General features: G+C 36.2%; 1 protein-coding gene across 2 annotated transcripts; it reads left to right on the forward strand.

Annotated features, from left to right (window-relative positions):
* Nucleotides 1–677: 677 nt before the first annotated feature.
* plg (plasminogen) lies at nt 678–13,864 on the forward strand. Of its 2 annotated transcripts, none has more exons than XM_023348264.1 (19): nt 678–791; nt 2,821–2,956; nt 3,035–3,141; nt 3,448–3,562; nt 3,656–3,795; nt 4,707–4,827; nt 4,937–5,055; nt 5,886–6,048; nt 6,495–6,619; nt 6,757–6,916; nt 7,973–8,124; nt 8,195–8,349; nt 8,948–9,041; nt 9,717–9,831; nt 11,032–11,106; nt 11,202–11,342; nt 11,435–11,541; nt 12,239–12,384; nt 13,490–13,864. In XM_023348264.1, exons 1-19 carry the CDS (start codon nt 743–745, stop codon nt 13,664–13,666), a joined length of 2,397 nt encoding a protein of 798 aa, XP_023204032.1. In that variant the 5' UTR covers nt 678–742; the 3' UTR covers nt 13,667–13,864. The 2 variants fall into 2 exon arrangements, with proteins under 2 accessions (XP_023204032.1, XP_005806503.1); XM_005806446.2 differs by having other exon boundaries at nt 8,201–8,349.
* Nucleotides 13,865–14,268: the final 404 nt, after the last annotated feature.

A 14,268-nucleotide genomic window follows, 5' to 3' on the forward strand; every position in this document is an offset into this window, starting at 1 on the left:
TTAATTGGACTGGATTGGATCTGAAATGTTGCACCGAGATCAATAATACCGTCTAAACTTTGTGCAGAGTTTTTAAAACTTATTTCCGTCCTCTGAAAACCAAACTCTGGATGTTCCCGTTGCACTGAAAGTAGGTTGTTTTGAAATGACTTGTTTGCAAAGAAGGACACTGATCTCTCTTAGCTGAAGATTAACAGTCGATATTGATCCTGTTTCATCTGGTTCACATCAGCAAATCTGCAGTTTTGTCCTCTGAACATTCAAAACATTAGTTTTCATATATTCATATATTCACCAAAAAGAAAAGAAGAATACAAGAGTAATCAAAGAAGGAAATAAATAACAGCAAATATTTGTTGTTTTATTTGTGCTTAAAGTAAAATCAGACCAGAATTTGCAGATGAAATCAAAGTCCAGGAGCCAGATTTTTAAAACCTAACATGGCAGGTTTAAAATAATTTTGTTTCAGACCGACCGCTCTTCTTTACCAGAACACAGAAAGTGACTCTTTGTGAATGAAATACCTTCACATTGGGGTGCTGGACTGTTGATCTGGTCCAAAAATCTACCATAAACAAGGATTCTGACCTTTTGCTCTTTGCTGTCCTCGTCAATGATTGACGAATAACTGAGCCGTCCTATTTCTCCTCCCAGCTGAGCTATAAGCTTTACGGACCGTAATTATACATCAGAAGGGGCGTCTGGTTGAGCGGATGATGAGCTGCTAGTCTGAATCCTCAACATGGACTTATGCAAGGCAGCTCTTCTCATTGGAGCCTTCATCTGCTCTGGTAAGAAACAAAAATGTTGATTCCTTCAACCAAGACGCAATAAGATGGTTTAAAACTGATTTCACACAAACAGGATTGGATCAAATACTTCTGGTTTGCTTTTTTTTGTTTTGTTTAAATGATCAAAAATGTGATATATAAAGCTACTGCTATGACATACAGTTACCAAGTTCTTCTTTTAGCAAAGTGCTTTTCATTGGATGTATTCCATTCATCGAATCTGACATCTAACCTGCTAAATCAAATAAAAATTCAAATTAAATGGTCACATTCTTATGTATTTATCGCAGTTTGCAGCTGTTTTGTTCCAGTCCTGTGTATCTTTCTGTCCTTGTCCTTTTAGTACTCAGAAAGTATGGTGTGAATAAAACCTCTGTGCAATACATTTTTTTTTCTCAAAGCCTTTTCAGGAGGATTTTAAATCGCTGATTAGCTTTCAAATAAATCAAAGACGAGACATTTGATCGGATTACTCAAGCAGAAAATAGAGGATCATGTTGTACGTAGCTTTTTCTTTTGTATAAAAACCCATTTTAGGCTTTCATACAACTCAACTTTTGTTAGTAGGAAGAAAATAATGACTTTAATTTGTATTAAATCTTCCATGTTCCAGAGCAATGCAGCTTTTAGGCTTCTTGTTTTTCTAGTAACACCATTTTCTGTGAAATAATTAAACACTAAGCATTTTAAACCAATGAAATTAGAGTAACAAGTGCAGTTAGACAACTTTTGTCTCAGAAACTATCTTTAAATTAAAACTAATCTTCTGCCCATCTTGTAGAAAAAATTAAAAAAACGTTTAGAAAAGACTAGATGTTTTTTTTTTTTCATGATGTGTGAAACAAAAGAGTTGATGGCTTACCATACCTGAAATCAGATTATTTTTAACAGTTAACAGATTATTTAAAGGAACTAAAAATCATTAACATTGAGTTCTATGATAAGCTAACTGGTCAGTGTAGCCAAATGCTACTAGCTTAAACAAATAACAAAAAAAGAGATTACAGTGAATGAAAAACTTAATGTAATTTGGATAAATGTGATTAGTTAACTTAATCTAATCCCGTTTTATTAAAATACTAAATCTATTATTATGTTTATTATTATTATTATTATTATTATTATTATTATTATTATTATTATTATTATTATTATTATTATTATTATTATCATTTTTTAGCTAGCAGTCTTGGAAGTGCTAGCATGCTAGCAGGAAAGCAGCAGATATTTCTTTAAGAAATGTATCTTATGAGGAGCATGAAGAAAATCAGACTGTTGTTTGAAATGTTTTGTGCCTGTATAATGAAAGTTTTGTTTATTTTTTGCATAAATAGTTTTTCTTGTGAGTTTAAAATTTGCTTTGTAACCTGGAGTCGGACATTTTGCTCACTGATTGTTCAAATCATTCAACTTTAATTTTAAGTGTGACAAAAAAAGAGACACAAAGACAAAAATCTGTAGAATTCTGGAAAAATGTGATTCAGAAAACATCTTCACATTTCCATTTTAGAAGTATTAGGAAGTGTCTGAGTGGTTATAAAAATGAGAACATTTGTTATTTATTATTTAAAATGTGTTTAATGACATTTAGAAATCTTTGTATGACTAAACTTGCCATCACATTTTCTTACATAACGAGGGGTCCACCAGGTCATGGACTTGATTCCTGCAAACAAATTTAGATAAAACAGTTCATAAATTGTCTCAAACATCCCGGTTTAGCTAGAATATTTCTTTTTTTTAATTTTTATTTATCATAATATGAAAGACTCTTTGGTGTCCAGCAAACAGTTTTGTTGTTATTTTAGGTCATTTTTTCATGTAAGTAGTATATATTGCATTAAATACATATACAGAGTAGGATTAAATAGGCACTCTTTGGTCGTTTATTGTCATTGCTTCTTTCAGTTCGTTCACTTCAAAAGACGTAACAATAAATTTTCTACCTGAAAATATGTACTTCTGTTTAACAAAAGTTGAAGGATCATCGTCTTTCATTAATGTATAACATTTTTATTTTTTCTTGCAGTTGGTGGAACAGAAGTAGATGGTTACTCCAAAACTGAAGGCGCGTGGGTTCTCTCTCTGAACAAAAGACAGTACATGGTCAACAACGTAGCCGAATGTGCAGCCAAATGTGAAGCTGAAACGTCCTTCACGTGCAAGTAAGCCTTCCCTAAAAAACTCCCGTCTTCTCCAGTCTCTGCAGTAAATTTAAAGTTTGATCCGTCTTTATCTTCCAGAGCTTTTGCTTATGTGGAGAAGGATCAGGAATGTTGGACGGCAGCAGCAAATTCAAAGACGGAGCTTGTTCTGCGCAGACAGAGCTCCGCTTTATATGAAAAGAAGAGTAAGCTGCTTTTTGTTTTACTAAAGATGTTTCCCACTTATTACACTGGTCGTATGTTCATGTTTGCTCTGTGGTGCAACAGCAGTGGCGTTTGAACCATGTCTGCAAACAGCAGCGATCAATGACAAGCGAAACACTTTGCTCTTGATTTGTGGACTCAAACATCACTGTTTGGTCCAGATGCTTGATTCTGTTTGGTACCAGATGCATGATTCTGTTTGGTACCAGATGCATGATTCTGTTTGGTACCAGATACATGATTCTGTTCGGTACCAGTTGCAAGATTCACTCACTACTTTTGCCTAGAATACCTCCTGGAGTGCATCAATGGAAACGGAGCAGATTACAGAGGAACCAAAGACAGAACAAAAACAGGAAAACTGTGTCAAAGATGGGATGCAAAACTTCCACACAGACCCAAGTATCTATTCACAGACACCAGATTTATTCCACTTAGGGAATTTTATCATTTGATATCTTTTTTCTAACGGCTCCATTTTTGTGTCTCCTGAAGTTTCTCTCCACAGACTCATCCCCTCAATGACCTGGACTCAAACTTCTGCAGAAATCCTGATTCGGACTCCCAGGGACCCTGGTGTTACACCACTGACCCAGACACCCGCTGGGAGCATTGCAATGTCTCCAGCTGCACTGGTAGGGTTAACGTTAAAAAAGATAATCTAATCCTTATCATACGTGAGGAGTCTGTGTTTTCATTACACACAGAGTTTTGTTTGCAAAACTTTGTGAATATTATGTGTTTTATATGTTGAAAATTCAACAAGAGTTTTTTCAAAATTGTGCAATTTTATTGTCAATGGAAACTCAGCTAGCATTTCGCTAATGTCAAAAAACCCATAATTTCGCAATTCCGGTGTTTCCATTAAATAAGAAACGCAATTAAAAACCCGACATGAGCCTCTAACTACTTCCTGTCATTTTCTTCTTCTTGGTTTGTGTAGCAACATCCGGTGATGAAAAAAAAGTTTTTTTTTAAATAAACCAATTTCGATAAAGCTGAGAAACATTCATCCTAGCGCAAAAAAAATAACATAATAATAATTTCAGCGAAAACATGTTTTTCCTTCTTAGCACATTTCCACAAAGCAAATTTATTTTCCAATTTGGCAGTTTTTAGGTAACAGCTTGAATTTCTATACATTACTGGAAAACAACACATTTCTTTAAATATCTGAAGGCAGAAATCTGTTAAAAACCCAAAGAGGACAATTTTAGAAATCAAAGTTTTCACCATTATTGCAATTCAGGGTCTCTCTTTTGATTTTTCTGTTGTTTCATAATGCTCCTAACTTCTTTAGTGGGTGTCAGATCTGTAACTCCATCTGGTTATTTTTCCACATGAACAGCTTTTGAATGATGGCTACTGTTGTGTGTGAGAAAAAACTCAGGCACCAAACATGTCAGAATCTATTTAGCATTATCAGCGACTTCAAAGTTAAGCAAGAGCATAATCATTTCTAAAGTTGAGGTGGAATGAAAATATCACAAGGGATGAGTAAAGGAGAATATTTGACTGGTTTATAAAATGTCTGACTCGTTTGCAGAGGACTGCATTGTCTGCAGCGGTGAGAACTACAGAGGAAAAACCTCCACCACTGAAAATGGCTTCACCTGCCAGCGCTGGGACTCCCAGAAACCTCAGAATCACGGCTACAACCCTTCAACGTAAGACCAAACTGAAATATGTATACACACATGTTTTATTTGTAACCATGTTTAATTAGTTTAGTCCCAAATACATGTGATTTAGAGAATAAAATAAATCTTGTTGCAGTCTTCCAGAGAAGTACCTGGAGGAGAACTACTGCAGAAACCCAGATGGAGATCCGCGGCCGTGGTGCTTCACCACCAGCCCGTCCAAACGCTGGGATTTCTGCTCCATTCCTCGCTGCAGTGAGTCCAAACATTTCTCTTTATTTGCTCCGACTCTTCCCAGTTTTGTGCAGATGTTCACACAGATATGAATCTCAACTATTGTCTCAGTTTCAGAACACAATCTTTAAGTCTTTTTTTATTTATTACACTTTACCATGAGGAAGCACTAGCCTTGTACTTTTTCATTTTGTTGGAAGTTTATGTGGGAGATTAAACACATAAACTTGGGTGACTGAGAAATAAACGGAAAGGAAAATGATGCAAGGCATTCAAAATATTTTACAAGTAATTTTTATTTCTTAGCCCTAATATCTGATGGAGTGTTATTGTGAAGCTAAGAAAATAAAAGAAATTAAATCAAGTAATAAAATTACCAGAGTAAAAATTAGAGCTTTATTAAATTACAATTTCATTCTTAAAATATTATGACTTTATTCTCATATTTTTTTCAGCTTTATTCTCATAGTGCATGTTTGTGCACTAAGTAATTCTCACAATGTATGACCTTTATTTTTCATAATTTATTATTTTGACTTTATTCTCCTATATTATGAGTTTATTCTCGAAATGCTGCAACTTTATTCTCTGAATTTTAGGACTTTATTCTTGTAATTAAATTTTTTTTTAGTCTGGTCCTTATACTCCATTGAACAAATGCGATGTATCCATAAATAAAAATAATGCAGCACATTTCCTTCAGCTTCACAAACTCAACTTTCATTGGTCTTTCACATAAAATCTTTAAAAATGATACATAGTAATTTGTAGAAAAACTTCAGGTGTATGAACAACTTAGAAAGGCGTTTTCCTTTACTTGTCTCTGAGCTCTGCTGGTTTTTTATTTTTAGCACTGGAGCCTCCCACCATCGTCCCGCAGACGACCTGCATCACCGGCGAGGGTCAAGCGTACCGAGGGACGATCTCCGTCACGGAGACGGGTAAAACCTGCCAGAGCTGGTCGGCTCAGACGCCCCACAAACACAACCGCACACCTGAAAACTACCCCTGCAAGTGAGGACAACGCTTTTTAAATACAGCGATGTTAATCGGTTCAGAAATATTAGTGGGATCGATTAATGCTCATTACGGAAGCAGAGAGCAGACATTTTCCACATGTACTTTTTCCAGATGATTGAAGTTCATCTCGAGAAAACAAAGTTTATTTGTGATCATGAGATGATTGTGTGAGGATTTGATTTTTATGTGTTTATTTAGGTTTCTGAGTTCAGTTCTGTCTCCGTGTTGTACTGTCTACACGGACAGATCAGCTGTCCCTCGTTTCCCCTTGTGTATTTAATCCCACTTGAGTTCCTGCTCCTTGTCAGTATCCTGTCACATGTCTTTGTCCATGTGACACGATACAGGTGCCTGAATGCTCACCTGTGCTGCCTGGACTTCTCTGTGCTTAATTAATTAATAACATTAATAAATGCTTTGTCTGCGTTCTTCTTTTTCAGAGGTTTAGACAATAATTACTGTCGTAATCCTGACAACGAAAGGAGGCCCTGGTGCTACACCACCGACTCTGAAACTCGCTGGGAGTACTGCAGCGTGCCTCGCTGCGGAGACGCTCCAGATCCGGGTACAACAAAAAACAAAACATTTCTCACTTAAATGCAACTCCTAGAATCAAAATCCACTACTGTAGCTGAAACATTTAGAGTTGTCGTGAGAAAAGAAAGGCTGAATATTGTGAAAACGGATGGTTTCTCTGTGCAGCTGAAGGCGTGGTTCCTCCAGAAGGAGACGACTGTTACGACGGGAACGGAAGCAGCTACCGGGGAATAACATCACAGACGATCAGTGGGAAAAAATGCCAGTGGTGGAGTTCACAAACTCCTCAGAAACACAGCAAAACTCCAGAGAGTTTCCCTTCAGCGTGAGTATTAACTGATCAGGTTTAATGATGGTAAATAATACATACATTTTATGAAATATATTGATTTACATATTTCTTCATTTTTACTTTATATTAACTGCCTCCACACTCAACAGAAGTCTGAAAAGCCTTTAAAATAGAGCAACATAATCTCACAATGAACATTTTTAAATATGCACATAAGAAATAATACTTTACTAAGACTAATTATGTCAAACCTTTTTGTACTGATGCTAACAGGTTTTGTTTAAGCCTCTTTTGTCAACAGAAAACACCAAATAGTCCAAATGACCCTCAATCACCAAAATGCAACGTTTCCAAAAGTTGGAATGACTTGCAGGCCACAACATTTTTTATTTTTAACTTTAAAAAAAGTTTTAAAAAAAGTTAATGAATAGTAAATAATATTTATTTATTTATTTTTACTCTTTACCGTAACAAAAAAATGCGACATGTTAATAAAACAAACATAGTGTTCAGATAATGAGTTTTTGTAAAAAACTGATTTGGAAATAAGTGTTTATTTAAAATCTAAAACTTTGATCTACTTAAAACATAATTTAAATGTTTATGTTGCATCTGCTGTGTAGAAATTGTTAATAATTGTGACTCCAGTGATTTTATTTAAACAATTATTTAGATGGGATTTTCTCTCTACTGATTATTGTACTGTAATGTTCTGCTTAGTCTAGATTTTGTGAGATTTAATGACTTTATTTTACAAACGGGTGTGCCAATATGAGTAAAGTGGGTTTAAGTTTTATTTTTTATGCAAGGTCATCAGTTTTAACCGATAATCAGAATAAAACAGTACCTGATTACATTAGATTTCCTTTAGATTCACACTAAAAACTCATGTGTTGAGTTTCTTTTGAACCATAATAAATGAAACACGGAACAATATATTTGTTGTGTATTGATGAATTTGAAACCGTAATGTTTGCTACGGGTCTTTTATGACTTTGTGTTTCTATGGTGTGAAACATTGTTGATTAAATGTGCTTTACAAACAAACTTGATTGATTGTTCATAAAGCGTGAAGTTTTTGTCTTTCAGGGACCTGAAGAGGAATCTGTGCAGGAACCCTGACGGAGACCGAGCGCCGTGGTGTTACACCACCGACCCTGCAGTCCGCTGGGAATACTGCAACATCGAAAAATGCTCCCCCAAACCCGTAGGAGCACCAAGCCCAACTCCGGCTCAGACAGGTGCATCTTTGTCTTTTTACACCATCCTTGTCGTGGTTTTACTCCTTGATTTATCGACTGTTTTCGGTAGTTTCAGACTGTAAGATTGGAAATGGAGCGACGTACAGAGGCCCGACCTCCATAACGCTGGTGGGCGTGACTTGCCAGGCGTGGAGCGCTCAGAGCCCGCACCAACACAACAGCTTCACGCCAACCAGCCACCCTGATAAAGGTCTGGAGGGAAATGTAAGCATCTTTAGAGTTCTTTCATGTTTTTATTTGTATTATGCATATTTATTGACAACTATGCACCACTTTTTACTGTTTTTTCACATAAAATCTATTAAAATTCCTTTTGCTTCATGCTTATAATGTAAGAGAATGTTAAGAAGTTCAAATATTTGTACATTAATTGAATTGTACAATAAATAAAATTACAAGAATAAACTCATTATGAGAATATGTTGAAATAATACAAGAACCAAGTCCTGTTATTATGAGAACAAAGTCATATTACTATTATTATGACTTTTTTCTCATATTATTTCGACTTTATTCTAAAATTATTTAGACTTTACTCTTGTCAGTCCATGACTTTCTTTCTGTATTTTGACTTAATTTTTGTATGCTTACATTTTTGTAATATTATGACTTTGTTCTCATGCAAGTTTATTCTCGTATTATTACTACTTTAATCTCAAATTGTTTACATTTTATTCTTGTAACTTTTCAACTTTATTCCCCTACTTTTAGTTTTTAGTTTCTCTTTGCATGGCTCTAATGTTCCGTCATAGAATTGTGTATTAAAGGATCCCTCATTGTTGTCCCCATAAATCTCAACCAGAGCTGCAGAAACCCAGACAACGATGTGAACGGACCGTGGTGCTACACCACTGACAGGAACAAGAAGTGGGATCACTGCCAGATCCCTGATTGTGGTGTGTAAATGTTAATTTAAACCTGGATTGGTTGGTCAGTACACGACTGAATAGAAAAACCTTTACAGTTTTGTTTACCAGTTTATTCAAAACAAATCTTCTAGATAATATCTAATCAAATCAAATTCTCCTCTGGTCCTGATTCTAGCTGCTGATTTGTTACCCACTAAAAAAACAAAAAGCTGGAGTGTTCTGAAACAATAAATAACAATAAATAATGAGGCACCAAAATCACTTTTGGTACCTAAAAGTGAGTTCTAGATTTGTACAGCATAAGGCTAAATGTTGATTCTCCATGTTGATTCTTGTTCTGGGTTGCTAAGTAAACTAACAGGAGTTTCTCTATGTCTTGCTTCGATATTAAAATAGTAAAACAGAGTATTTGTCTAAAGTAATAAGTACTCCACAATTTGTAAAAGTGTTATGTCCTAACCCTAGGAAGGTTGGGACATAAAGTCCAAGTGGGCCTTTCTTCATCTTAGATTTAGTGTTGGTGATCTGAAGGTACAACCAGAGTATCGGTTTGCAGACACCATTGCCGGTGAAAGCTGTCAATCAAAGGAATAAATCCTGGAAACCAACCATGGACTAAATCTTTATCATTGAAGTTTTAAAAAGAAACAATTTTCTCTATCTGTCATTATAAAACTTATGGACTGTGAACTGTCTTTGTAGCTGGAATGGAATGTGGGACGCCGGTAAACAGGCCGAAGCGCTGTTTTGGTCGTATTGTTGGTGGCTGCGTGTCCAAACCTCATTCATGGCCCTGGCAAATCAGCCTCCGAACCAGGTGAGCATGAAAAACCCTCCTGAAAATGTCAACAATGATAATGGAACCAAAACACAAGATTTTCAACTTTAAATTAGTTATTATTCATTACACTTTTTGCACAAGACAGTCTTTGGGTGTCTTCACACCTGTCAGTCCGATTGGGACCAAAGTTGCAAAATTTGTCACATTTTCAGCTGCTGTAGTTCTCTATCACTCTGCACTGTGTCAAATGATCCAAACTAATTAACAAACCTGTTCCCCTCCTCACCTGTGGCGGCTCTACACCAAGAGTCACTGAAGGAAATGCCACAAAATTTCTGATGAAAACACTGAGCACAAGTTCATTCTTCACAAAATGAAGTAGAGTTAGATTTTAGTGGCTGTAGAATTTCTCTTTTGGATTTGGTAAAATACCACGACCCTGTTCTTCTGCTAGCGCTGAAATAGCATGTTTGTTTTGATTGTATTTACCCAGAATGCCCTGTGCTATAGTCTGCTTCCTGCTTTTGAATTGGACTCCATTCCGCTTGGCTTTCACATCTGCATTCAAACTGCACCAGAGTTCACTTAACCAAACTGAGACCTGGGCTTGTAGATGGACCAGAGTTCACTTTTTTGGTTAGAATCAGAGGTCAACTATGCATTCACACCTCCCCAAACAAACTGAACTTTCAAGATAAAATAACTGGAGTGGGATTAAAGTGGACTATACACTTCGGTGTGAATGGACCCTAGTGTAATTAGGTTTTAATCTGGTCAGTTCTGCCTGTTTTTGGCTCCTTTCAGAATGAGCTGTCTCTTTAAATCTGCCCCCAAACTCAATGTTTACACAGCATGTGAAAATGGCTGCAAACATATGCACAATTATTCAAACCTACATCTTTGAAAAACAGAAGTGGAGCCTCCTGCACATCCAATAAGAATGCAGCAAGTGGTTTCTGGATGATAAATCAACACAAAACACAGCGGATTTGGTTAAACCAGCTGACTAAACGTGCTGGAACAATGCTTGGGTTGCTAGGTAACAGGGTTAGGCTCGGCTGGGCTTGTAACAGTCTGAAGGCTTTTGAAACAAAAACATTAACTCATTGCCAAAAACTGGCTGTGTTTTTCAAGCGCTTGGGCTTTTTTTAGAAGCAGTTGAGGCCCAAATGGAAAAACAAAAATGTGCTAAAGGAATTAAACCTTTGCTTATTTCATGGTCTTTTCTATTATCAGCTCAGGAATCCATTTCTGTGGTGGGACTCTGATTGACCCACAGTGGGTCCTCACTGCTGCACACTGCCTGGAAAGGTCAGACAACAGAAACTTTACAGCTTGTAAAACAAATCCTGTAATTAAAATAACACTGGATGGCTGGTTTGCCTGGACTTGCTCTGTGGTTGCAGGTCCAAACGGCCCTCAGCCTACCAGGTAGTCCTGGGAATCCACAGGGAAACAGCTACAGAGTCATCCAAACAAATACGGCAGCTAGAGAAACTGGTGCTGGGACCCAATGGAGCGGACATTGCTCTGCTCAAACTGCAGAGGTTGGTAAAAGTCTGATCATGAGCGTGTCCCAGCGCAGCATGGTGTTAAGTCGATTATGTAATCCCATAACTACACACTTTTGTGTTTTCAGCCCAGCTGTTATAAATGACAAAGTGCTTCCTGCTTGTCTGCCTGAAAAGGACTACATTGTTCCCAGTGGAACAGAGTGTTACGTCACTGGTTGGGGTGAGACGCAAGGTACGTCACAAAATGCCTTGAGTTTAAAAAAAGATCGCCAACTAAGATCCAAATGTTGAGAACGTTCTCAGCAGATGGGTAAAAACAAAAAAATAAATCAGGCCAAAACTTCCATGATTGAAATACTCAAAAAAGCAAAATAAATCAAGACTTTCAATACATCAGGATAGTATAAAAAATGCACAACATCACATTTCAAAAGCTGCAGTAAAGCTACAATAATAAGCTTTAATAATGTTTTTTACATATTGTTGAGACCTCCTCTGGCTTCTCCCAGGGCTGGCTAGAACCACCAATCAGAGAGCGGGGGCGGGTCTTAATGCAGTCAATCATGCCCTTTTTGCTAGTGCTACAGTTTCTCCCTGTCAACAGGTCTTGCTGTGAATGCTAAGGCTAGCTAGCATGGCCACTGAGTTGTTTCTCCATCATTAGCACATTCAACAGCACGTTCACGAGATTGATTGACTGCGCTAAGACTCTCCTCCAGCCTTTGATTGGTTGTTTTTCAGTGGAAGTGGTGTATTTCTTCAGACAGTAATAGCATATCAGGAAAGAAATGGAGGAGATCTTTTCACAGCCTCATATTTTACCGTTTCAACAACAAATATGTAAAAAACATATATTTTTAAAATTAAAGTTACATACTGCAGCTTTATAAACTGTTGGGAATGTCTTTTGGGATGAATGTGTGTTGCAGGTACAGGAGGTGCGGGTACGCTGAAGGAAGCTGGATTCCCTGTGATCGAGAACAAGAAATGCAATCAGCCATCTTACCTGAACGGAAGAGTTAGGGAACACGAGATGTGTGCCGGAAACATTGATGGAGGAGTCGACAGCTGCCAGGTGCAGAAAGCTTGTCATAATTCACCAATAATGTCATAATTCACCAATAATGTCATAATTCACCAATAACGTCATAATTCACCAGATAGAAAATTGGAAGTTAATTGATAACTCTAAAGGTGAATTAATTCAAGCATCATTTATTAGTTTTCTAAGTATTCATAATTTATACAGATCGATTATATTGTTTAGTGTTGGAGAGATGGTGTAATAATTTGTTTATCTACCTACTTACTGTTCCTTTAAGAAGGAAGTATAAACTCATCAAGGACAGGAATGTTGTTGTTTCAGGGCTTATTGTGATGTATTTGAAATAGTGGCTGATTTTTTGGTCAGTTTCTTACGACGAGGAAACTGTAGATAGAAAAACTAAAAAAGGGGGGGAGTAAATTTCTACCAAAGAAATCTAGAAAAAACAAGAACATTTTTAGAATTTTTTTGTGTTTTTTGAAAATTGCTGCAGCTGAAATTAATAACATCTTTGCTTTTATTCATATTACTAGTTTTTCATATTTTCAGCCAACTTTATAATCGTCTCTTTTTTTTTTAACCAAACTTAATTTTATTTTTGTTTTATTGTTTATCACCTGTGGTATTGTGATTGCTGTGCAGTGCTTTCCTCAGCTGAGGTTGTTCTAAATGTGCTACATTAATAAACTTTGACTTTAAATTTTGAGATGAATCAGAAACCTTGTAGAAAAAAATTCTCTTCATACTTTTGACTTTCTGAGCTGACTTTTGGAGCTATTTTTTTCTAGAATATTTCGGAGATTAATCTGAAACATTTTGGAATATTTTGGCAGAAATTCTCTTTTTTTCCATCTACAACGTCTCTAATATGCCATCGTATTTATCTTTGCATGATCTAATTCTAAAATATTATAGTTTTGAAACAATATTTGCAGCTATTGTTTCTCTCTTTCTTCCCTTTAACAAGCTAACAAATCAACCACAAGGTGGCGGTATTGTAATAGCTCCTGCTTTTCACTCCCATTTCCAAAAAGAAAAAAAAAATCCCTGAAAACCCTCCAGCTTATACAAGAATTTCCAAATTCAGCAAACTAAAATATAACGTCAACATGTGTGTGGCTTTTTGTTCCAACAGGGTGACAGTGGAGGTCCTCTGGTGTGTTATGAACAGAATAAGTACGTCCTGCAGGGTGTGACATCATGGGGTTTGGGATGCGCCAACGCCATGAAACCTGGAGTCTACGCTCGCGTGTCCAAGTTTGTGGACTGGATCGACCAGACAATAAAGGCCAACTCAAATGTCCCAGCATGAAATGTGACCGGAGGTCAAAAACAGGATACACACCTTCCTGGTTTTGGGTTTATGTGAGTGTTTTATGTAACAGGATTAAATTGTGTTATTTAGAAGAAACCTGGAACCTTTATGTGATTAAAGGTTTATTGATGAAAATTCTTCTATGCTTTTTGAATTGATTGAAAAAATAAATTACACTGGTTTTGGTTCCAAACATCCCTTTATTTTTATTTTATTTTCATCTTCATTCTTTTAGATGCTTTATATATCATGTCATATAAAACATTTTTAAATGCTTTATATTATAGCATTAATAAACTGACATTTTTCATGTGCAGAGACGGATTCTTCATAGAATCAAGAAAATTAAGAAAAATTTCTTTTCATGGTCCTTTTTTCTCACAGCCATCAGCATCTACAACAACTCTGAAAATTATTGAGTTACAACATTTAATTTCCCTTAGGTTAATAATGGTTTGAGCTGAATTGAATATTTGTGGCTCCAAACACGTTTTATTTTGCTGCATTTTGGGGGAAAATTGATGTTTAAATTATTGCAGATCCTGTTTAAGATAACTTAAGATAAGTTAAGTTAAGATAACTTAACAAATGTGAAAATT

Source organism: Xiphophorus maculatus, chromosome 15 (genome assembly GCF_002775205.1).
Source record: "Xiphophorus maculatus strain JP 163 A chromosome 15, X_maculatus-5.0-male, whole genome shotgun sequence".
NCBI classification, from domain to species: domain Eukaryota; kingdom Metazoa; phylum Chordata; class Actinopteri; order Cyprinodontiformes; family Poeciliidae; genus Xiphophorus; species Xiphophorus maculatus.